Source organism: Protomyctophum parallelum (genome assembly GCF_964188405.1).
Source record: "Protomyctophum parallelum genome assembly, chromosome: 1".
Taxonomy (NCBI): Eukaryota; Metazoa; Chordata; class Actinopteri; order Myctophiformes; family Myctophidae; genus Protomyctophum; species Protomyctophum parallelum.
Window position 1 is genome coordinate 6,898,408 of NC_139697.1, and position 25,566 is coordinate 6,923,973.

General features: G+C 42.2%; 1 protein-coding gene across 3 annotated transcripts in view; it reads left to right on the forward strand.

The window, feature by feature from the left end:
- The first annotated feature begins 2,388 nt into the window (after positions 1 to 2,388).
- Positions 2,389 to 25,566, forward strand: part of med30 (mediator complex subunit 30) — a 54,392-nt gene continuing 31,214 nt past the window's right edge. The window contains exons 1-3 of one of the 3 annotated variants that reach the window (XM_083765327.1): positions 2,389 to 2,505; positions 3,462 to 3,612; positions 4,386 to 6,855. In XM_083765327.1, the coding sequence (XP_083621453.1) occupies positions 3,525 to 3,612; positions 4,386 to 6,565 (2,268 nt within the window). In that variant the 5' untranslated portion in view covers positions 2,389 to 2,505; positions 3,462 to 3,524 and the 3' untranslated portion in view covers positions 6,566 to 6,855. Of the gene's footprint in view, positions 2,506 to 3,461; positions 3,613 to 4,385; positions 6,856 to 8,519; positions 8,654 to 13,490; positions 13,742 to 15,531; positions 15,691 to 25,566 lie in introns of those variants that run through there. The other 2 variants (XM_083765329.1, XM_083765328.1) reach the window with 2 other exon arrangements.

Consider the following 25,566-nt stretch of genomic DNA (forward strand, 5'->3'; position numbering starts at 1 on the left):
GACTGGCCATACTGTCTACCTCAGCTCTACTATCTAACTATAGGATTTGAGTTTCTGGGCAATAGGGACACAATGGATCCATTGTATTGAGGTTCACATTGATCTTGCTAATACGTTTCCCAGTCCATTTCTTGACCTTGTGCTGGTCTGCTGCAGCTATGGGGTTTCAGTCTAACTAGTCAGCAATTGTGGGGCAACAAGAGACTCTTATATCTTACTGTATTGACCCTGTAATATTTACTGCTGTTGAGACTTGGCCTCCCTCTCCCATGTTTTTATGAGTGCAGACTCGGTCTACTGACATTCAATTTGATAAAACAAAACATTGGGCAAAGAGAAAACTTAAAAATGGTCCTTTTCTAAGTGTTAACAATATCCTGTCAGTAATTGTCCTTCCTGTTTATAACTATCAACACATTCTATTTCTAATATTAGTTTAGCAGATTATAACTTGTTACTGTTTAAACTTAGCTACATATTAACTGGTGCTGTGGGAACCAACAGATGGGCACCGGTCATGAGGACGTCCCATAATAACATATGTGGATGTACTCAAGAAAGATGCAGATGACATATTTAGCTTTTTTGTGGAATTATTACCCCACTATGAATATTCAACCAATGGCTTAGCAGTGTCCATTTTACTGAGAGATCAGTGGAGTGCATTCAGTTCATGATCACCAGACTTACATTTGCCACATTGAGTTTTTGTAGGCTGACCTAGAGCTACGTGTGTTTGTGTGTGTGTGTGTGTGTGTGTGTGAGAGAGAGAGAGAGAGAGAGAGAGAGAGAGAGAGAGACAGACAGAGACAGACAGAAGGGAGGAGGTGTGTGGGGTTAGGGGTGCAGAGACTCGTGAGCAGGATAGAGTGGCGTGCAAAAAGAGGAAGGGGTGAAAAGGAGTTGGTGGAGCAAGAAAGGCATGCACTCATGACCACACACACACACAAACACAAACTGGTGTCCAGAGAATCCAGAGAAGTCAAAGATGCTACTAGCCTGGGTCCACACCATAGACCCTGCCCACTCCACTGTGAACTGTAACTAAACATTTTAAAAGTTGTCAAACTTTTTCAAAAATAGTACATCTGCTTTTAGATCAACTATTTTTTTTATATCCAAACTGTTAGACTGATTCTCTTTAGACCCCCTCCCCCCGCTGTTGCCCCTCTCTGAACGAATCACACAATAACCAGTAAGGCCACCTAAAAGGTTGCGTGCATGCATCCGCCTGGGTGGCGGCAGATGGCAGACTGCTGGGCGAGCGCTGGCACTTTGTCATGGGGGTCAGATCAACATATGGAATGAATTCCGTACTGGCCATATATGGAGCATGTCTTGACTCTTCAGTGTACAGGGTTTGATGAGGTCAGATCAACATATGGAATGTCAGAACAGGAAGGACGGGTGGGGACGGATCAACATATGGAATGTCGGAACTGGTCAGCTCCATATATGGAGATCAAAGGGTTTGAGGTCAGATGTAGAATTGCTGGCCGATATATCCAGTCCAGTCTTCTCCTCACGAGGCGTGATGTCACAAGGCGTGACCATATAGGAGGTGTGATGTCACGAGGCGTGACCATATATGGAGGTGTGATGTCACGAAGCATGAACATATGGAGGCGTGGGGTGACTGACTGACGGATGGGAGATGCAGGTTTTCATAGTAAATCAGTAGGTCGCAATAAAAATCAATTTGAAATGTATTGTGATGATATGATATATATTGATTGATTGATTGAAAATGTTATTAACAGATTGCACAATGGGTAAAGTTCATGGAAGATAGGTCAATAAAAAAACTGCTAAGAGACTAAAACCAGAAAAAGCACTGGTGGTCCTCCATTTTCAATTCATCAAAACATTTAAAGACATACAAATATAAAGAATAAATAGCCTACATCAAATCAAATACACCGTTAGAAAAAAAGGGAATACGTGTACAGTAGGCTATAAAGTGGGGGGTGGGGGGACTATTTTACAGGGGGCATTTTTGAATTGCAGGCACCCGTAAGTGCTCTTTGAGAGTGGTTTTGAAGGAGGCTAGTAGGGATTCACATTTCTTAACGGCTTTTGGTAGGGCGTTCCATATTTTTTAGACTAGGAAGGTTAAGGTAATGGGGTTGGTTAGGCTTAGGGTTAAGGTCGATATAGAACATAATAGGGCTGAAGAACCAGCTAGCCTACCTCCCCCATCTGAAATTATTTTGGACCCCCAGGGACGATAACAGAAGATTTGGGTTTAACTGATGTTGATGCCATATTATTAACTCACCCCCACTTTGAGAACAGGCGGAACGAAAGTGTCTCAGCAGCATTGCATTCCACCAGTCGGATCGCTTAGAGCGGTACACAACACTACTGACTACTCTGTACTCCACCAAACTCGGCTCGCGACGATGATGATAAACACGCCTGATCTGACCAGGAGAAATATACAAATAAAAACTAAACATTAGAGACTGAGCAAAACTATTTTACTACTACTATACAGGATACAAGGTAAGTCTTCTGTTCTGGTTGTGCTATTGTTGATGTGACGCAAACAGACCCCGGCGCGCTCCTTGTAAAGTTTTAGCCTGGAGTTGACTTGATGATGACGTTAGTGTCCAACAACTGTCCATAGGTTTTGCTAATATATCTATAGTTGTGCAATAATATACGCCCAAAGGCTACCACGAGTCGAGTCGACACATAATAAAGCAAGATGCATGATAAGTGTTGTGGATTCCATTGTGACCTAGCCCAAACACGAGAATCTAAATGTTTGGGCTAATTTAGCCCCTTTCGGGACCCTACATAAAGCTTTTCTGAAATTTTGATGAGTTTGGGTCGAACAAATGTCAGAAACTTCAGTAGCATTGGGTTCTGCTTGGAGGGCTAGGGCTAATTGTGACCGTGTGTTAATTAACTCTACAGTTAATCATACTAAAGAGGGAAAAGTGCATTGTGAGTCGTGACCCCGTTATGAGTTATGACCTATTTAGCCATTTAGGCTTCCTTCGGACCCCCCAACTAACTACCACAGTCATCCCAGCTGTGTCAACAGTGTGTAGCGCCCAAACAATGTGTGGCCCTACTATACTGGACTGGTTTCCGACAGTCAAGTCGTGTGCTCCAGAAACTGATGTACAGTCCAAACGTTCCATAGAGTTGGTATAATAATTATTATTCTCTGTAACTGTAGGCCTATATAACTACAGCCTTCCACAAAAGTGTCTGAAAAACTGTATGCCTCCTTTCAGCAACACCTGCTGTTTGATTGAGACCTGATTAAATACCTGGGCTGGCCTTGACACTGACCACGCCCTTCAGTGGACATCATTGAAAACAATTAGGAGGCTCAAATGGCTCTTACAACATGTCTATGAATTTATTTTTGTGTACCTGTCTGTGTCGTTGACTGTTTTTAGAATGAACCTGTAAATAATCTCTCTCTCCCTCTCATATTGCGACAGATCTAGGTGTTGACCTGAGCCGAGGAGAAAGCACTGAAGCAGGAAGTGGAGAGCACCACAGAGATGAAGCCAGACGCCTTGTTGTCAGTTGGAGAGAGACTGAAAGCAGGAAGGAGAGTCATGAAGACGTGGCCGAGCACTGGAAGATCAGGTTTGTGATACTGCTTGTAAAGCAGTGATGGAAGAAGTAAAATAATCAATACTGAAAATGTAGAAATACTCTGTTACATAAAAGTCCCGACTTAAAAATGTACTTGATTAAAAGTACAAAAGTATTGGCATCAAACTATACTTATAGTATAAATATAATTATGAAATAGTATAAAATAAAAATAAAATACTATAACATATACTTATAGTACCAAAAGTAAAAATTTATTAAAGTCTTTTGAAAATAGCTGATATACAAGCTACAATGATCTATATATATATATATATATATATGGCTGTAGTATAGTCTTCAGACTCCACCTAGCCGTGACTGTCTTTGCAGACTAAAATGTAACTTAGATAGCATTTTATGTAAACGGATGCCAGGTCATTGTTGAACTTGTAGACCTGGCATCCTATAGTGTGTATAATCTCAATGTACAGATTATTTTTCTCCTTGATATTATACTGTTTACTGAGAATAGGTTTTGTTTACCCATGATCCTAGATCACTTTCTATGCATCTGATGTATTACCTTGTTTTTTTCTTGCTTACTGTAATGTGACATACATTCGTCATACGTATAAGAGCTCTGGATTAAGAACGTCTGCTAAATACGTTAATTGTAAATCTGTAATTGTAGTAAGTAACTAAAGCTGACAGATAATTCTAGTCAATAAAAAGTACAATAGTTGCCTCCGACGTGTAGTGGAGTCTATGGAACGTATTGAAAATTGTAAACGCTGAAGTAAAAAATACCTAAAAATCCACAGGTATCGCCAAGCGTAAAAAAGGCCCGTCGGTGCAACCAAAATGGAAACCAGTGACCTTGATGGGGGACATGAGAAGAAGGTTCAAGGCGGCCTGGTGCAACATTCACCCCTGGCTCGAGTATTCTCAGTTATCAGACTCTGTGTATTGTTATGCCTGCAGGCATTTTAGCCCCCCTAATGGTGCAGATGCGGTATCTGACCCGCTGTCTGGATTCAAAAACTGGAAGAAAGCAACCTACAAACAGGGGGGGTTTGCAATGCATGCCAAGTCTGAGCAGCACAAACGGGCAATGATTACATGGAGGGACCACCAGAGAGCTGTAGCAACTAATCCGGCACTGACAAATGTCCTAAAAACGAAACGTGACAAACAGGTTAGGAAGAATCGGGAATATATGCAACATATAGGGCGAATGCTACGGGTTACTGCCATCCAAAACCTTGGAGACACAGGCTTCATGGCACTTCTAAAGTTCGCTGCTTCATTAAACAAAGCTGTTAAAAAAAGGGTGAGTTCTGTCAATAATGTGTTGTATACAAGCAAAGCCATTCAGAATGAGGTTCTGGATTGTCTTGCAGCCATGGTTCAAGCCGAAATTGCAGAAGAGCTGAGACAGAGTGAAGTGTTCAGCATCATGGCACGTGAAGCAAATGAGCAGATTTCTCTAGTACTCAGGTATTATTTCAATGGAGCTGTCCAGGAGAGTTTTCTCCATTTTGAATCCTCTGAGGGGCTAAGTGAATCAGGGCTTGCTGAAAAAATTATCCATATATTGGAAAGTCATGGTCTGGAACACAGAAACAACCTTGTAGCCCAAGCACACACTGGTGTTGAACTCTTGAGTGTTGACTATCATTCCGGGGTCCAGGCTAGAATCAAAGAGCAAGCAAAATATGGATTTTACATCCATAGCAATGCCCAATGTCTAAATGAAGTTTTAGTAGATGCGGTCAAAGCTGTCACAGAGGCAAGTATCTTCTTCGACTTGCTAGAAAAACTGTGTGAGTTCACATCTCGGTCACATGTCCATTCTAAATGGCTGGATATGCAAAGAGACATGTACGAAGGAGCACCAAGGGAACTCCAGCAGTTAACTGACATCCAAGGAGCATGTAGCTTTATAGCTCTACAAAACATTATGGATAGATTGCCTGCTCTTATGAGAGTACTGCAAGAGCTATATGATCGTGAAGAATTCAACTCTTTCACAATTATTGCGGCTGGAGGTCTGCTGGAACAGATAGATCTTCAATTCATCGTGCATCTTGTCGCACTCTGTAAAGTCTTTGGAGAAACAAAACCTCTCTCTGATGTGCTACAGGCTTCAGCACCTGACTTTTCAAAAGTTGCCGAATTAGTTGAAGCTTTAGTTCAAACACTGACTGACTTCAGACAAGAGTCATTCTTTGATGGCTTGTGGGATGAAATGTTGAACATTTCTGAGAAATGCAACGCTACAATAGAGTCAGCTGAAAAACGTGAAAAAAGGCTGAGCTCTGAGCTCTACGACGTCCCGCACGACGTCCAGGACCTCCTCGGCGGCCTCAGTCTCGGTGACCTCAATGATCTTGGTGACAATCACAGAATAGTTACTACTGTTCATCAAAGAGAGAGGTTTCGTACAGCCTTTTTCTACCCCGTAATTGATCAGATGGTCCATGAGCTTAACAGACGTTTTTCAAAGACAACCTGTGACATAATGAACAGCATCCAAGCTCTAAACCCCAAAAGCGACGCATTTCTTCAAAATGACGCTCTGCTTTCATTTGCTCGATTGTATGATTCAAACATTGAAGACTTGAGGAACGAGCTACCTATGTTCATCCGATATTTGGAAAGGAAAACGCAGGCCGGGATGCAGACTCCTTCTAGTACGGCAGAGCTGACACTGATCCTTGAGCCGTTCAAAGAAGTGTTTGTTGAGCTCTTCAGACTTGCGAAGATAGCAGTCGCAATCCCACTGAGTGCTGCTTCTTCTGAGAATATCTCTAAGGTGAACCTCATGACAAATCATCTCAGGTCCTTAGGTCATTTTAATAATGATGAGATTGAGCTGCAGAGTTTGTGCAATAAGGATGTACTTTGTATTGAGTCTAGGAGGGCAAATGCTTTGTGTTTTGATGCATTTGTTGATCGTTTTGCCAAAAAACACCAAAACCGCAGAATTATGTTGGTGTAAGTTGAAAATCTACAAAGAGAACTACAGACAGGGTAACCGAGCTGGTACTGTTCATTGAGCCTTGTGAAGTGTTGTTGCAACAAAGAATGCATGTAACTTGAGCTGTAGAAGTGTCTCATGTCTCATTTCATTTTCAATGTTTTAATTTAATAGAATTATTTCTTTGTGTGCTGTTATTTTATATACTGAAAAAAGTTTGAACACTGAAGTTTTGTCTAAAAAGAAGCATTTTGTGTCTAAATTTGGAAAAGCAATAAAGTTTAATCAACACAAAGTGGAGAACATTGTTTGTTTCTTGTTTCGTTTCAGGTCAAATGTGTCCCCTTGACAAAACTAGCCACCCCAACCCCCCACCACCAAGAAGTTAAGAACCACTACTATGGGACTACTAATGTTCAGCAACTAGTAACTAGATTATCAATATTTTGATGGAAAAAATGAGAATCGTGATCTCAATTCTTGTGGAGGAAAATCGAGATTCACATTTGAGCAAGAATCGTGCAGCACTAGAGCGTAACATCGGCGTCAAGGTCATTTGTATTGCTTGATGCTTTGTTAGCTGGAGGGCTAAACATAGTAAATGTTGTGGTGGGACATGCACAGGGGTAATGAGATACTGTATTATTGTCTGTCTGCTCAATAATTCATTTGGACTTTGCTTGTTTGTGTTTGAGAGATCCATAGAATATGGTTACAGTTGTAAAAGTGATGCTAATGCTGATGTCTTCCAAAAAGGAATTCTAGTCTTTGATGACATTACCCGTACTGTGTGCCAAATAAGTGTAATTGATTTTGTTTCTTCACTGCCATGTTTTACAATCCGGCTCGACAACATTAATATGAATAAAGTAATCCGAAACCGACACATTTGTCATCAACTTGTTGACAGCATTCAGTGAAGGCATAATTTGAAACCATCTGAGTTGTTGATTTAGTATCTCATCCACTAAATCAATACATTTTTTGTTTGTTTCTCGACATACTTTGATCATTGATGATAGATGGGCTGTCATGTAAGGGCCTGCAGACAATTGGTATCACTGGCGTGTACACACACACACACACACACACACACACACACACACACACACACACACACACACACACAAGCATGAGGGTTCATTCAATATGGCAACATAACCAGCACACTATGCAATTAAGAAGTTGTAGGCAATCACTTTGACCTTGACTTGTGTTTTCTCTATCAACTGATTGGACTTAGGGGGGCTTTTAGAGGAAACTCAGACACGAAAAGAATATCTCTAGGTTATTATCACACAAAGGATGCTCCATATAAATGTAAATTGAAATCCAGACTGTAACCACCAAATTAAATGGATAATGGAAATTAAGTAATAGGCATTCTAATCTACTTTTTCAGTTTCGCTCAAGCCTGAAGGCACAGCCTTTCATTTACCCCAAATAGAGCTTTTATTTCCATGCAATGTCAGTCAGCAGGGCAATTTTGCATGGTGGAGCGCACAGAATGAGTATACAGCTCAGACTATTTCAGGGACCTCTTGTATTTCACAGTTTATAATTTGAATTCTGGTTGCTCACAAAGTAGGCTAAGCCAAGCGTGTGTATAATACAATACAAGTAATGTATATATTTTAATTTAAAGCATTTAATTCGAGCACAGCTCGATTATGTTTACTTGACCATAAGTGGTGACAAAAAACAGATTATTATTATGGAACTGTGATACTAATAAATCGGTTAGTTAAATTGGTTGTTATGCAGGAACTGTGAAACAGATGGCGCTGTGGACATAGGCATTTACCGTAATGTTTAGCTATAATTTAAATTAAGGCAATGATTCATTCTTTACTTGATCTGTGGGCTCTTTCTGGCGTGAATGAATGATGATTTCCACTGCACCAGAGTAGTAGAATTCTCTTTAACACCGGAATTAAGAAAACCGTAAAATAATTATTTCAGGAGGCGCTTGCACTTCATTCTTTACTGTAGGCAGCAGGCGTAGCAAGGGCGCAAATCTCGCGACGTTTGTGCAGCAGCTGAGCTCTGAAGAAAAGCAAGGGGCTTTTGACATAATGTCAACAAAATAGATAAATTAACACGACACAGGTAATGAGACCTAAATATTATATTGTTTACCATTGTAATGTGATTGATAACAGCGATGCAAAGGCATTCCTTATGTCCCAGAATAGATATTGAATGTATAAAGTGGCTTAAGAGGCAGTTACAGTTGGAAGTGTCGCGGTGCGTGTCATGTCTGCAGCCAGCCAGTGACTGTACTTTTGCATGTGGACAGTTATGCTGCCTTTTGCGGCACCGAAAATAGCAGACCTACAAGCTCACAACGCCTCGCGGGCAGACGGCTTGTGAGCTTGTAGATCTGCGACACACGTGACCGGCGGCGTGCAAACAGTTATAAATCAGCTGCTAATCATCATCATCATCTATATTACTATTTATATTAACCTATCATACACTATTTTGGATACGTTTACTTTGCGTATATATATATCTATCATGTCCAAATTGTGTCGCAAATAGAACACTATTACATTCCATTCCGATCTCCTAAAGTCCTAAGATATAATTGAACGCTAAAAGACGAGTGTTTATCATATAATAACAGTCATAGCAGTAACTACCTTCAGGCTTCAGTGCATCAGGACATGGTTTTCAACAGTGGTCCGATGAGGGTCCAGGTGGTCCCCAGCTAAATAATGAGAGAGTTGGTAACCAAATGGACCCTTATAGACCTTTAACTCTTGAGAGTGTAAAATGAAACCAAATGGACCCTTACAGGTCCATTTGGTTTCATTTTACACTCTCAAGAGTTACATTATTTCTTAAACATCTGCATAACTTAATATACAAGTTACACAATTAGAGAACGTAGAAGAATTGTTATTTTTGACTGTTATCTCTCCTACAGTATACCTATGGTACCAGTGCCACATCAATAAACCATGGAATTGTGGACGAAATCTTCTCCAACAATTTAGAAATAGTCTTTAGTTTGGGTCTGAGAGGCTAAATTTCATCCAATGGTGGTCCGTGGCTCAAATGTCGAATAAACAATGGGACTTGACATGAAAAAGGCTGAAAACTGAACACTGGACACCAGCATGTACACCAGGGTTCCCCAATTAATTTTCCTCAAGGGCCATATTTTGACTAGCGTACCAGGCTGGGGGCCGAGTCTGCACGCGCGAGGTCGAGGTCTTGCCCTGAAAATTCATTTTCAGGGCAAGACCCCATTTGAAAAGGATGCCCAGTTTGACATGCATAGGCTACTGACCCCCATTTAATGCCATTTATATCTGGGACCCTTTTTTCTTGGGAAATTCTTTCATGGGCCACAAGGGGGCGCTCTGTGGGCCGCAAATGGCCCGCGGGCCGCCTATTGGGGTACCCTGATACACTGTGCAATATAAAGCATCATAATATTATCATAAAATAATAAATAAACACTACTCTTTCCTCCATGGAACACATTTATATTGCAGTAGAGGAAAACTAAACCTTACTGTGACACTGCTGGGTATCTATCTATCAGAGGTGTCAAGTTGTTCCTGTACTGCTTTTATTTGTATTATAAAATGGTAAATGGTGCATTTATATAGCGCCTTTATCCAAGGCGCTTTACAGAGATTGTGCATTACATTCACCCATTCACACACACATTCATACACCGATGGCAGCGGAAACCATGCAAGGAACCAACTAGCACATCGGGAGCAATTAGGGGTTCAGTGTCTTGCTCAAGGACACTTCGACAGTAACTCTGGGGGAGCCCGGGTTCGAACTGGCAACCTTACGGTTACCATCCAGGCACTCTACCACTGAGCCACCGCCGCCCCGGCGTATTTGTATTGTTTGTATTTGTATTGTTGGCATGGTACAGTTAGAGTTTAGGTTTAGGCTTAGGGTGGGTTGGTTAGGCCAGTGGCCCCTAACTTTTCACTATAACAACACTTTATAGGTCACATTTTACATAACAGGATGGTTGGCCCTACTAGTACTTGTATCATTCTAATGATTTATAACTATTCTTATTATAAGGAAAGGAATGAGCACAGTACATTCACTCTCTTTCATCTTGTGATTTAAATCCCTTAAAACGGGGTTTCAACCCTTTTCATTTCAAAGACCCATTATTTATTCTGCATATGAGCCACGGATCACCATTTGTTGAGATTTAGCCTCTCAGACCCAAGACTAAAGAATATTTTAGTAGGATTTTGTGCACAATTCCCTGCTGTATTGATGTGGTACCATAGAGAGAAAATAGGCGTTGACAAAATAACAATTCTTCTACATTCTCTAATTGTGTAGACTTCGTGTAAATTAAGTAATGCAGCTTTTTAACAATAATTACGGGTCCATTTTGTTTCATTTTACACTCAAGAGTTAAGGATCTATAAGGGTTCATTTGGTTACCAACTCGCCATTATTTAGCTGGGGACCACCTGGAACCTCCCCAAGGACCACTGGTGGTCCCCGCCCCCGGACACTGCCTTAACCCATTCTGACCGGGCACCCATTTTGGTGTTGGCTGGCATCATGTCGTGCTTTAGCTATTGAAAAATAGCAGATCTACAAGCTCATATCGCGCCACCGAGTGGCGCGATACGAGCTTGTAGGTCTGCTATTTTTGAAAAATCGAAGCACGACTGACATTTTTTTAATCTGATCTCAGGTCAGAATGGGTTAATAATGAAACTGTCAGGATGTAATAGACATTTTTTTAATCTGATCTCAGGTCAGAATGGGTTAAAATATTGAATGTCTTTGGACTTGTATCCTGACTTGAGAGAAAGAGAATATCCGTTTTGCTTTGAATGCTTCAATTAACTTTGTTTGAACTTGATGTTGGCTATTGTTGTACTTGTATGTTTGGATGTTCAAACTCATATAAAATAATCTTATTCAGTGATTGGTAAATTCCAAATATTATCAAAGTATTCCATGGCGCCACCCGGATTAGCTTTGTGGCACATAGGCACCCACTTAAAGAAACCCTGTTAGAAACAGCACAGTGGTTAGCAATTAGTGTAGCAGAGACTGAAGAACAGAAAACCTATTATATCCTCCTGCCAAGGGTGTATTCCCTCTTATAGGCTATTGGATTAGATGTTTGGCTTCAGTGTCCCTTCTCTCACGCAGGAGACCCAGGTTTGAATCTACAATACAGGGCGGCTGTGGCTCAGGAGGTAGAGCAGGTCGTCCAATGATCACTGAGTTGGTGGTTCGAATCCCGGCTCCTCCTGTCCACATGTCGAAGTGTCCTTGGGCAAGACACTGAACCCTACATTGCCTCCAATGAGTTGGTTGGTGTGAGCTTGCCACCATTGGTGTGTGAATGTGGGAAGTGAGGACGCTGGCGTCGACTGTTCGCCGCTTCACCTCCCAATGTATGAATGAATGAACCATTGTAAAGCGCTTTGAGCACTTGGAAAAGCGCTATTATTAGCGCTTCATTATTATTATTAGCAACAAGGTCCTGGGTTTGAATGTGACACGTCCATTTCTGAATATGAATCTAATAAACAGGCTCTATGAACAGCAGCCATATTGGAAAAATGGAAATTAGGTCTCGTACTAATTGAGGCTCTGTTAGTGTAGCACAATGGTTCTCAAACCTTTTTAATTTCAAGCACCCCCATGACTCCCATGAGTACTTGTGAGGGGCTATTTGGAATCCCCTCAAGGAACCACGAGGGGACTTGCCTGGACCACGCTTTGAGACCCATTGGTGTAGCACAGTTTTTCCAGCGAACCAACATGCACAATATCATCCTGATTCTTGTTACGACTGCAGCTCGCATTTACTATGCAATCGTGCATTTCCCGTCATTTGGTTGGTTGGTTGACTGGTGGTCACCCCAGTGACATCACATGATATCATCAGGGATGGAGATCCCTCATCAATATTAAGCCCATATATGGGAATGCCCATATATGGAGATCCCTGATGTCATCAATATTGGCCAGCAACTCTAGTCTACATCTGACCTCAAACCCTTACATCTCCATACATGGACTGATACCTGTCCATTTTAAACTCTAGACGGGCCTGCTCCTGCGCCCGGCAGCCGGCGAAAACTATAGTTCTCAACAGATTAAGGCCCGGCCCTAACTGGGCCCTCATCAAACCCTGTACACTCAAGCCACTGCCCCCGCTGCCACCCTTAGATCTCCAGATATGCAACTGACCTGTTCCGACATTCCATATGTTGATCTGACCACATCGAACCCTGGGCTGTACACTCAAGACACGCTCCAATATATGGTCAGTTCAGAATTCATTCCATATGTTGATCTGACCTCCCATGCCAAAGCGTCATCGCTCGCCCAGCAGTCTGCTGTCACCTAGGCGGATGTGTGCACTTGACGTCGCCCTTTAGGGAGGTCGCTTCTCGCCCTCAGGCGTCTTACTGGTTTGACCACAATGGAACAGTCATTTAATTGGTAAGACCTGGGAAGGAAGTAAAGTGAGATCCTCGTCATCCCAAGCCCTGTTGGTTGTTCCTCCCGCAAAACTAAAGCATAGAATAGTTAGTCGAATAGTTTCGCCCCCAGGCTATGGAACGACCTCCCCTACCACCTGAAATCTGTGGCCTCTGTGGAACTTAAAAAAAAACCTTTAAAGACCCACCTTTTCAGACAGGCCTTTGTAACATAGTCCCGTATTGATTTCTTGATTTTCACCAGGCGCCAATTGTTCCTTGCTTTATTGTTTTATTGTTATGTTTTGCTTTTATTGTTGTGAAGCACTTTGTGACTCAGATGTCTGTGAAAGGTGCTCTATAAATACAATGTACTTACTTACTTACTTACTAAAGAATTTCTTACTAATGTACAGTAGCTGCTGTGCATAGAGTCTCTATTAGAGCCTATTGCTTACCTCTTCTGTACGTGTTTATTCCACCTCACTGTCCTCCAGGCATGTAAAGGTGTACCAGTGTGGAATAGCCTGACAGGTAGCTCCGCCTACACCTTCCTTCTCTACCATCTGTCACCATGACCACGCCTCCCCTGGTTACGCCTTTTGGCGGGCAACAGCAGCAGCAGCAACAACAGGCTCAGGCAGCGCGTGATGTCAACACGGCCTCGCTATGCCGCATCGGCCAGGAGACGGTCCAGGACATTGTCCTTAGAACCATGGAGATCTTTCAGCTTCTCCGCAACATGCAGGTTAGCTAGTGGGTTGTCCGGAGTCTGTAGGTCTGTCTCACTGTACCTTTGTCTGTTTTGTGGTTCTGCTGCAATGTTGTCTAACTCCTTCAATTTATAGTTTTCACTGTCCCATCATACTTGTGTGTGCCTGTGTGTGTGTGTGTGTGTGTGTGTGTGTGTGTGTGTGCGCGCGCGCGCAGGGAGAGAGGAGTATGTAGAATACAATACTATTCCCTTTTCCCCACCATGGAATTAGATAACTGTAACGCGACATGACAAGCCTTTTCTCTGTCATTGTGGTAAGAATTGCTTGGCAAGCTTTTTGTTTTTCTTGCCTTTGCAGTGATTCCTCCTAGATAGCTGGACCACTATTGTTTTCTTTGTCACTCATAAGGTGACCGTAATCACTCAAACCCTATTTACTGAGTGACCATATTGTTCACCCAGGGATCTGTACTCTGTCCCGTCGTAAAAGCTCACAACACATTGAGTTGAGGGCTTGTAGAATTACTATTTTCGACAATTTTTCTTTGAATGTGACATGCCCAATGCCCATAATAGAGACCCTAAGACAGCCAACTCTAAATAGTCATTCACTATTATTATCACTAGATATAGCAAACTTTGCTATAGAATGCAAAACACCAGAGCTGTGACTTGTAGTTCCAGATCAAAGACTTTCCATAATACCGATGATACTCTTGGCTTTACTCCAATTCCCACTCACTCACTCACTCACTCACTCACTCACTCACTCACTCACTCACTCACTCACTCACTCACTTTCCTCTCCCTTTCTTGTTTTTCACCCTCTTGTTATATCTCTGTCTCTTGTTTAGTAGTCTCTCGAGACAGACTGTTGACTCGCATCAATAAAAAGACGCTGTTTTTCCTTTATTTTTTGAAGATGGGTTCTCAGATTGCTTGTTTAGGTATGCATGCCTGAAAGACATTGTTTTATGCTTCTTTTACGTTATGAAGGATGTTTAAAATCAGACGGTGCATCCCTAGAGGCTTTCTGTTTCTGATCCTCTCGATCGTAATGAGCCTGGTTATCTTTAAGTAGTGTAGTTAAACCCAATTATTTTTGGCGTCGTGCAGCGAAAATAGCTGACAGTGCATTGCATTGCAATTAGTTGTGTTCTTGTAGATCTGGTGTTTGAAGATTTTTGTCTAGATTTGTCCTATAATGACCAATGTTTCATGTTAATAGCAAGGTTTTGTTTTTACTAACTAGGATACATTACATTCCCATGAAAGTTGGGCCTTTTCATTGGTTTTAGTTGGAAAGCAGAGCTCTGTAGGTCCTGAAGATTCTCCCACCTAGAGCTGGCTAAATGTAGAAAGCAGTTCCAACGTTTATAGCATTGTACAAGCATTAAAAAAAACCAATGGGCTTTGTATTTTATTTTTTAACCCATTTTGGGCGGGAACCCCTTTTGGTGTTAGCATTATGTTATGCTTTAGCTATTGAAAAATAGCAGATCTACAAGGTCATAGCGCACGCGACGAACTTGTAGGTCTGCTATTTTTGAAATTTGACATTTTTATCTCAGGTCAAAATGGGTTAATAGCAAAATTTGTGATTATTTTGTATAAACTCATGTCCTATGTAAAATGTACTGTATATTGGCCACTAGCTGAAACCTACTGTTTGCCTTGTCAACCAGCTGCTTGTGCAGATAAACCTGCCACTGTTTGGAGGTTTCCGTTGTAAATGTACCAGCCCACAGCGACCTTTAGATGAAAGATGTTCGTTTCCAGGCCTGTGTCAACGTGACCTCTCCTCTCTCTGTGTTCCCTCCCAGCTGCCTAACGGGGTGACATATCATCCCAACACCCATCAGGACAGGCTGGGTAAACTCCAGGAACACCTGCGCATGCTGTCCGTGCTCTTCCGTAAGCTACGGCTCGTCTACGACAAGTGCAACGAGAACTGCACCGGGCTGGACCCCATACCCCCCGAGGTGAGACTCCAATGCATATATATACAGTGAGACTCCAATGCCATCTATACCAGTGGTCCCCAGACCTTTTCATGTCAAGGAGGACCCCCACATTGACAATAATTAGCCTGCCAAAGACAGAAGAAGACTTTTTTTTACAGCTCTAGCAGTGATTTTCATTTCAAGGACCCCCAGTTTGATATGCAACAGGCTACGGAACCCCATTTAATGGCATTTCTATGAGAACCCAATTTATATTGTTAATTTAACTCTGAGAGTGTACAAATGGAACCAAGGGTCCATTCGGTTCCATTTGTACACTCTCAGAGTTACAGACCCATAAGGGTCCATTTAGCTGTGGACTCCCTCAAGGAACCACTGATATATACAGTGAGACTCACTCAATGCATACAGTAACTGGATTTGATTTAACAAGGTAAATCCAGGGCCAGTTCATTGCAGCATGCCTAGGCTCAAAGGTAGCCTAAAGACAGAGAAGCAGATGTGTTGGCGGAAGTTTGGCGGTTAAAAGAAAACAATCGGAGCAGCAGAAACAGTCTGGGCAAGGAAAGTAAATAAGTTTACTTTCTTATTCCTCAGCATTCTTCTGTTATGTTGGCCCCGAGCAAGGAACATAAGCCCTAATTGTTCTATAGCAGCACAGCAGTGAACAGCAGAAGTCTGCGGTTGTACCGTTAGGGTCCCTGGCCTTCTGAGCAGTGGTGGAAAGTAACATTTTTGAGTCTTTACAATTCCCAGTACCTTTTCTTCTACTCCACTACATTTATTTGGAAACTTTAGTTACTAACGTATATTAACCACTACATTTCAGCTATTTGAAAATAGCCGATCTACGCATTGTGAGCTTATAGATCTGCTATTTTCAAAGGATCTTTATACATTTGACTTGTGCAATGGGAAAATACTACATAATGAATACTTTTACTTTTAGTACTTTAAGTACATTTGTATGCCAATTCCTTTGTACTTTTACTCAAGTACATTTTGAATTCCAGATTTTTACTTGTAACGGAGTATTTCTATATTGCAGTATTGGTACTTTTACCTAGGTAAGAACTTTGAGTACTTGTTCCACCGCTGCTTCTGAGAATGCAGTGCATCTCTGTGAACATGAAGCAGGAGGACATGGTTGAAAGATTACTGTACATGCTAAAAAAACCCCCAAAAAAACAACCACAACCCTGACCTGAATTAATACAGGTTAATACCCCTGTTCCCTTTAGGATAATATATTACAAAGCAACCTTTTTTCAGTTGAAAATAGATCAATCTTTTTGGTTGACACCAGTTTAGGCTCTGAGTGCCAGATCTCCCATTATAAAAAAAAGAGGGCGTTTTAAAAAAAATGTAAAAAAATAAAATTGTAAAAAAAAAAGACTCTGCTTTCATAAGAAAAAAACTAATACTGTAATAATAATAAAAATCACACCCCTGTGAAGTGAGCAGTGCAACATTGCACTGCTCACTTCACAGGGGTGTGATTTTTATTATTATTACAGTAGAAGTATTTTTCTTATGAAAGCAGAGAGTCTTATGTTTCATACGTTATATAGTATGTATATGTCGCTATAGGCCTTATTTTGTGAATATTGAGCAGTTCAGGTCCATGTCTTAGTCTTAGTTATCTCTGGTGGGCACAAGCTGAATTCAATGACCAATTACTGTCAAACTGTATATGTGTACAATGTGTACTGTTTTCCTCCTAAAAGTAGACATTCAGGGCTTTCATTCGGTGTATGGTATGTATAGGATAGTATTTGAGCTAATTTTTATATCGGTCTGTTGAACTGAAAAAAAAAAGAACTGAACTGAAATGAACTGGTGTTTTTTCAAGCGAGCAGCGTGCAGGCAAAAGCAGGTGTTAGAAAAAGGTCAATATCTCCAGAATGGAAGATGGTAAAATCATATATTTTTTTAAATTGAAGTGGACAAGTTGGGCTTTCTTTTGATTTATGCGGTGTGATTCTCGCTATAAGACGCCCCTTGCTGTGGGCCCCGAAAAAGTTCAGAAGTCCAATGTTAATCGCTCAGCACCACCAAGCCTGAGAAAATTGAACACTGTAGCAATCAATGTGTTTTAAACTAACCTCAAACCAACCCCCTGCACATATAATATATCATATATTTTTGCCTTTTGAAACTCCACCGTTGATATCCAAGATGTAGCATTGATTCTTGATTCTTTATTTAACATGGATCATGTGACTTTTGCAGTAATTTAAAGTAGAACAGAAGTGCAGAACACACACTGCTGTATATTTTTACAAGATTCCAGCAAAGACTAAATCCAACATAACATTAAGTCGCTGCACATTTGTAGCAGCTTTAGTGTAATCCTTTTATGCAGCACGATAAGAAATTCTTTGAAACATATAGTATGTCTTTTGGAAACAAATCCCAAACGTATTTGGTTTGCTTGGGTTTCTGTAAAGCCCGATTTAGAATTCCTTGCACGCAAGTGTCGCATCCAGAAAATAGCTGATCTGAAAGCTCACAACGTGCCGCGGTGTGACGGCGCATTGTGAGCTTGTGGTTCGGCTGTTTTCATGTGTGACACCGAAACGCAACCAACAAATCTGGCTTAGGGATTCTTGCGTAGGGCGACTTTGTGGTCCGAGACCAAGCACTGCCACACATGATGCATCACAGCTTTTCCCACAAACTGCCTGACTTTAGAGGTGGGAAACTGTTAGTTTAAAGGAAGTAGGTCATTGGTAGCCCCCTGCTTCACACGCATGCATGCACGCACAGTCACAGTCACAAACGCACACACACACACGCACACGCACACACATGCACACCTCAACCCAGGGGGACTCTTACCGCCTCCACTCCCTCCAGGTCTGTTTCATCTCAGCTCAGAGCAGATTCATTGGCTGCTCCAGGTTTGTCTCTAGGGCCTTTTTACCGGTGGTTACGGTCACCCACCACCTCTAAAGCGGCTGTCAAATGCCAACGCACACACACGCACACACGCAGCTTTAGTGTATATATGCCTGCCTGACTTCACATAAACCACATGCGGCAATGAATATGCACACAGTACACTAAACCTTATAACAACTGTATGATTGTACACATGCGCAGTATACAGTACATCCATACAATCACACACACACACACACACACACACACACACACACACACACACACACACACACACACACACACACACACACACACACACACACACACACACACACACGCACACACACACACGTACACACACCAACTGGCACCTATCTCACAATTCGATTTTGAGCACAATTCGATAAGATCATGATTCTTCTATATCCTGTATTGAGATTCAGTCAGTCTTATGTGTCTATATTAGAGGGCCAGTCTGTGTGTCTGTATGTGTGACCGGAGCTAATCTCACGAACCTGCCTGACTGATAAGCCCCAAATGTCTTGTGCACTACCTCCACTAATTTATTTTCACGTGTTAAATTATTTATGAAATTTACGAAACTTCAAATCTTTTATGGAAGTCAAAGGCAAATTTGGAGTCCATACATCTTATAGATACATTATAAATGACTGATGTTACAGTCTATTGATGATTCGTGTCACAGGCTAGCCGAGATCCACAGGATTCTATTATTTTAAATAACTACGGTACTCTAAAAAGTTCTGACTGCCGTCCTTCCTTGAGCATGCAGCGTGCCATGCCTCATGCAGGGCTGCAGCGTGCCATGCCTCATGCAGGGCTGCAGCTTGGCTATTCTCTACTGTTTGATTGGATTTATGGCTGCAGTGGTCCCTTCCCAATTTATACAGATTGACTTGGAGCTAATCTCTTTCACCAGACTCCTACTGAGGATAAAGGAGCATGTGGGAGGAGAGACACCACTCTTAAATTTGAACAAATCTGAAATGGCTGCTAGCACAGTATAAGCTTTCCACATTGAATTAGACGGCTATTCGGAAGCAGTTGCGATGAACACGCATTTACGGGTTATTAAACAATTATACATGGCCATAGCTTAGGTTTTAACCACTTAAACCCTCTATACTGAGTAAACCTGACCTGAGTTGGCTCTGTACTCATTTTTCCCTCTACACCAAATCTCTTTGCCGAAAATGTTGCCACCACATGGAGATGGTTAAAATCTCCATGTGGGGCGAAGGTGACATTTCCATTTGTTACTGTGCTTGTATACTGTTAACTCATCATTGAGTCGTTACACCATACAGTGTTTTTGTTTAGCCTTTTGTGCGCCATTCCACTTTAGTCAGATGTTTATACCTCTGCCCCTCGAGGCAAAGACTCAGTATGCTGCTGACCGGCCAATATTCCAGCTCGCCATGTTTTGTCTGGGCCGGGAGGGTTGTTGATGTTGGCCCCGGCTCCGCTGCCATTTATCATCGGCGAGAATTCAGGTTGCCTGACAGCCGCTTGCTATTGGCTGCCCCGAAACAGGAAGTGGAATCGATGACTCAGGCACTGTGACCTCATTGCAGCCTAGTAATTAGCAACAGCCTCATTTAATGAACAGCTGGGCCCCCGATGCCCACGTCAGCACTCGTCAGCCGGGCCCCTGCAGTTGCTACCATGTTCACTCTTTCTTTGCCTCTAATTCGGTCTTTTCTCTGCTGCCCCTTCTCGTACGGCACAGTATGTCTCCTCCCTTTCTCTAAACGTCCTCCGGTCTATCTCCCTCGCTGTCATTTCCTGCTTTGGACGGACATGCCTTTTCATTTACTTCTGGAAGTCCTTTTCTCCTCATTGTTCTCGCCTGTCTCTGCGAGGCAACATGGAGAACTTCATTAAGCCATTCTTCTCTGTCAAACAGGAAACCACATCCATCTTTGTGCAGAGGAGGAGGAGGAGGCAGGGGGTTGTGACTCTCTCTCTCTCTCTCTCTCTCACACGCACACACACACACACACACACACACACACACGCACACGCACACGCACGCGCACGCACACGCACACTCACACCGACCAAACACCATCCATCCATCTTTCCCACCATGCTTTGCACATTTCATTTTCCACCCTCAAGCTGCCAAAGTCAGCTCGCCGCCTCTAAAATTCAATATGCCGTTGGCCCGGGTCTGGAATTATCAAATGAAAACACTTTCTTCATTTTTCTGCATTGAATATTCCGTGACCCCTTGTGACAAGAACCAGAGTTTGTCTAATATAATATCCTACACATGTCTCTGTCTTCTTATCCCCCCCGAGAGCCACATAGCTTTGAGTTTGGCACCAAACCCTGCCCGGAGATGGATGAGAGCACGAGAAAAATCAATAGCGTTTAATTTAACCCATTCTTACCGGGCACCCATTTTGGTGTCAGCATCATGTTATGCTTTAGCTATTGAAAAATAGCAGATCTACAAGCTCATATCGCGCCACCGAGTGGCGCGATACGAGCTTGTAGGTCTGCTTTTTTGAAAGATCGAAGAGCGACTGACATTTCTAGAATCTGATCTCAGGTCAGAATGGGTTAATCAGACCAGTGTGTGTCCAGTGGAAACCTCATATGAATCTGATCTCAGGTCAGTCAGAATGGGTTAACCCAGAGAGAAAACCAATGTAACCGAACGGACCCACACAGGGTCCGTTCGGTTACATTGGTGCACTCTCACCGAGTTAAATTAACACTCAGGGAACACTGTGGGGAATGCTGCTCAGGTTTCTCTATCTCAGATCTCTCTCTCTCTCATTCTTCCCTTATGTCTTTTTCACTCCCATCTTCTACTCCCATCTTTGTCTCTCTTCATCTGTCTCCCCGTCTCTCTCACTTTCTCTCCGTGTCTCTCTACGTCTCCTTTACTCTTAAATTGTTCCCTCTCTGTCTCAGACAGATCTGTCTCTCTCTCTCTCTCTCTCTCTTGCTCTCCCTCTTCTTCTTTCCCCCTTCCTGGTCTATCCTTTGCATCCCCATTTCTGTACTGTACTAACAGTCTGACAGGCATTTGTCCGACACCCTACACAAAACCCAACCCTAATCCTAACCTCACAGGAAGCCACAGGTTTTTTCTTTTTTATAATATTTGTTTTATTTGGAAAGAGCAGTACAATACAGATAGCATTTTCACATATGACACACGAGCAATTCCCAAGATTTCTTCCCTCCCTCATCCCCCCTCCATGTGGCTCCAACTCCAATGTCTCTGTATAGTCCTTTTTCATATGACATCAAGTCCACAATTAAACAGGGCAATATCACTTCGGGTTGAAACATTTCAGGAGGACAAGCCACAGGTTAGTTTTAACCTGCCACACGACACCAGCGGGAACGACGGGAACGACTAATGCTTGTCGGACTGTTAGTATGTCTAACCAACGTATGCACCCCCCCCCCCCCCTCTCTCACTGTGCGTCTGTCCAACTGTACTCTGTCCAACAGTTCCAACCCCAACATAATATTTGCAGTAAATGGGAGCCGTGCCTCCAGACGAGGCAGCCTGCTCTAATCATTCCATAGTGCCTGTAGAGACCTCCGCCAGCTGCTGAACCGATGGGGCAAGCGCTACAATTGAAACAGAATTAGCCCTAGATCTTCTCCACTGTTTAGAATAGCACGGTGCCAGATCGTTGCTGGAGCGTGCAGTGGCGTTTTCACTTGTTTTCCCACCTGGCGGCAGCTTTCATTGGCTGGTAATTGTTCGGAGGTCTCAAATCTAATCTGTGTTTAGGATCTGAACCTGTGCAATGTTTGTTTTTTTGCTTTGGCAAGGATGCCTCAGAGAGAGATGATAGTTTTCCTTTGCATAAGTACTCCCTGCCAGACGGGCTCAAAAATGTTTTTTTTTTTCTTTTTACACCGGGTGCCAGGAGATTAGACCTGATTTATACTGTTGTGCAGAAATAGCAGATCTAAAAAGCTTGTAGATTTGCTATTTTCGGTGCATGACGTTATAGTGCATGACATCTATCTATCAATGTGCCTGTTCTGACATCACAATGATGTTCTGACATCACAATGATGTTCTGACATCACAATGATGCGGGCGAGGTGGCATCATTGTGACTACTGTTCTAGTAGTATGAATGAAACATTTAGATTGAGTAAATTCTCCCAATGTAGAAACACTTCACTGGGGAGACACTGGGAAGGCACTGAACCCGAACCATCTGGTCGCTCCTTCAAGGAGATGAAAACAAACTATCAATTAATTCCGTTTAACCAAGGCCTGCTTGTCACGACAGTGTGCTAATTATGGCAGCTTCCCTCAGTAGGCAAAACCCACTATGCAACTTCATTACATCAGTATCATTTGGATTGATAGCCAGAAAAAAATATTGACAAAGATGAACTTGAGGTTGTAGACTCTAGAATCTAGAGTATAACCTCAAGTCCTTCTTTGTATACGGAACTCGTCCTGACTGCATCACTGCTGTGCCAGTAATGATGGCACACCCTCTCCTAATGTGATATTTACTTAAGTGCCAAGGCTGGGAAACAATAACCACCTACCAAATTCTGGTCACCTTCTCTCCTCTATCTGGGATGTTAGTCAACTCTAGCAGCCTATTTGACAACTGAATTGATGACCATTACCATTTTGATGTTCTAAAAAAACGTACATGACTGGTACAAGAGGTACACTCCCAGTGCATGGCTGACAAAAATGCACCCACCCTGGCCAAGGCAGTTGCCAGTTCTAGACTGCCTGCCTGTAGCTCACGTTGTGACTGTATAGCACACAATTCTGCATTGTTGTTGTTGGTATGCTGCAGATTAATGCACCAGGCACTTCTAGTATGGGATCCTGTGTGGGGTGACAGGAACAATGTGTTCCCGGGTGACTGTGTGTGTGTGTGTGTGTGTGTGTGTGTGTGTGTGTGTGTGTGTGTGTGTGTGTGTGTGTGTGTGGTGTGTGTGTGTGTGTGTGTGTGTGTGTGTGTGTGTGTGTGTGTGTGTGCGCATGAGCGCGTGTGTGACGGCACTAGCCTCCAGCCCCGATCCCCTCGTCCCCCCTGTTCCCCTCATTGCCCAGCTTACCACTAGGGGGCAGTGTGCATCTGAAGGAGGGCTCTCAGGAATGGCTCACTGTGAGAGCCTCACACATCAGCCTCACTGTTGTGTCAAGCAGACAAGGTCAAGCACACAGAGCGTTTAAAAATGAATTAATCTCCCACTCCCTCTCTCTTTCTTTCTCTCTCTCTCTCTGCATTAAAGAGAAGAGGGGTAAGATAGTACAAGGCGGGGGTCCAAGAGCTTACACAGAATACCCATTTTCACCACTCCATGGAAACAAGATTATAATGCGGAACAAAGATAGGCAGCATGTATAAAAAAGAAAATCCAGTCATGTGAAGGGATTGTTCATTGGCACGCAATCCAGAGTATGAGTGCACTCAGCAAGTAAGGGCCTAGGTACAATATGTACTGTATACAGAAACAATTAAGAGACCACTGCAACATGTTCTTAAGCATCTCCACATGTATGTTATGTTAGCCATTCCATTATCTGTTGAATTCCAACGCAAGAAGCAACCTGATTTTACTATTTAATTACATACTGATAACCTGAAAGTTGAAACAAATCTTATTTTAAGAGGAAAACTATAATTGCAGTAAGAACAGCTGGATGTAAAAAAGAAAACCTGTGCTAGTAGTTACCTGTAATTCGTTACAGAAATTATGTTTATTTCACCAAATAGTTCTCGCTAGTATACTCTCCCATAATTTAAAACGAATTCACATTTTGCTGTTTAAAAATGAATATGAACTGTCTGAAAACACATTTTCTGTTCATATGGGACCTGTCCTGTTGTCATTTTCATCTTCTTCAGGAAGAATTTGGGAAACATTTTGTCAGTATATTTAATGCAATCAACATAAATAATCTTTACTCACAACACATACCTATGAATGCTGGTAATTTTGCCGTGGCCTCTTAATGTTTTCCAGAGCTGGTATGTTTCATGGAGTGAAAACTGGGATAAAGTACAATGTTTTTGTACTCGTTTCCAATATAGATGAAGTAAGAGAGGCACAAGACAAGAGGGAGACGCTTCTTAAGTTTCAAACTAGATTAACTTGCGAACAACAGAACCGCTTTGTTTGAATCAGACAAGAAAAAGGCAACACCCTATCTTGTAAAATCGATTCCAGAAAATAAAAACAAATTACCGTATGGAATGGCTTTGAAGGCAACGCAAGGCACTAGATGATGAAATGATAACGAGTTTTCAAACTGTCTCCACTCCTAGAGCAAGATTTAAATGACGTCTGATTTAATGAAGTAATCATTCAATGGGCTATTGCAGATTCACACTGTTTCTCAAACACTGGTCCACAGATCACTATGGGGTCCATTGGCATAATTTCAGGTGGTCCATAGGATTTTGTTTTTATGTTTACATTTTATTTTTTACCTTTGTTAAATGGTAGCCTGGCTAATAAGCCAGACTAATATCACACAACACTGCCGGCAGGCAATGTTTTTTTTGCCAACGCCTGATTCAGTCTGTATTATTAGCCAGGCTAGTTAAATGGTATTTACAATAGATCCATGTATCAAAATATGTAATATTTCAGTATATTAGGCGTACTGTGGGAAAAACACTGCGATGCGTTGTGAGCTTGCAGATCTAATTTTGGTGTGCGACACTAGTAGCGCTAAACTAACTAAAGCTTTCAGATCATGAAATAAATAAAAACTTGAAAATTGTGATCCTCGGAGCACAGGTCTCCGCCAGGCCGGTTGCCTACCCTCTTGAACCTACGCCAAAACATGGAAAGGAATATGAGAAATGTGATCATAATGTGTACAGAGATAAAGTATACCGATTCGCGTGAGGTTTGGACAGAATCTGTAGGGGTAATAACAAAATATGTGTTTCGCAAAAAATCTGTCTCATGGTTGCACTATAACAGGCCGGTGAAACATTAAGGTAGGTTTTTCCTTGG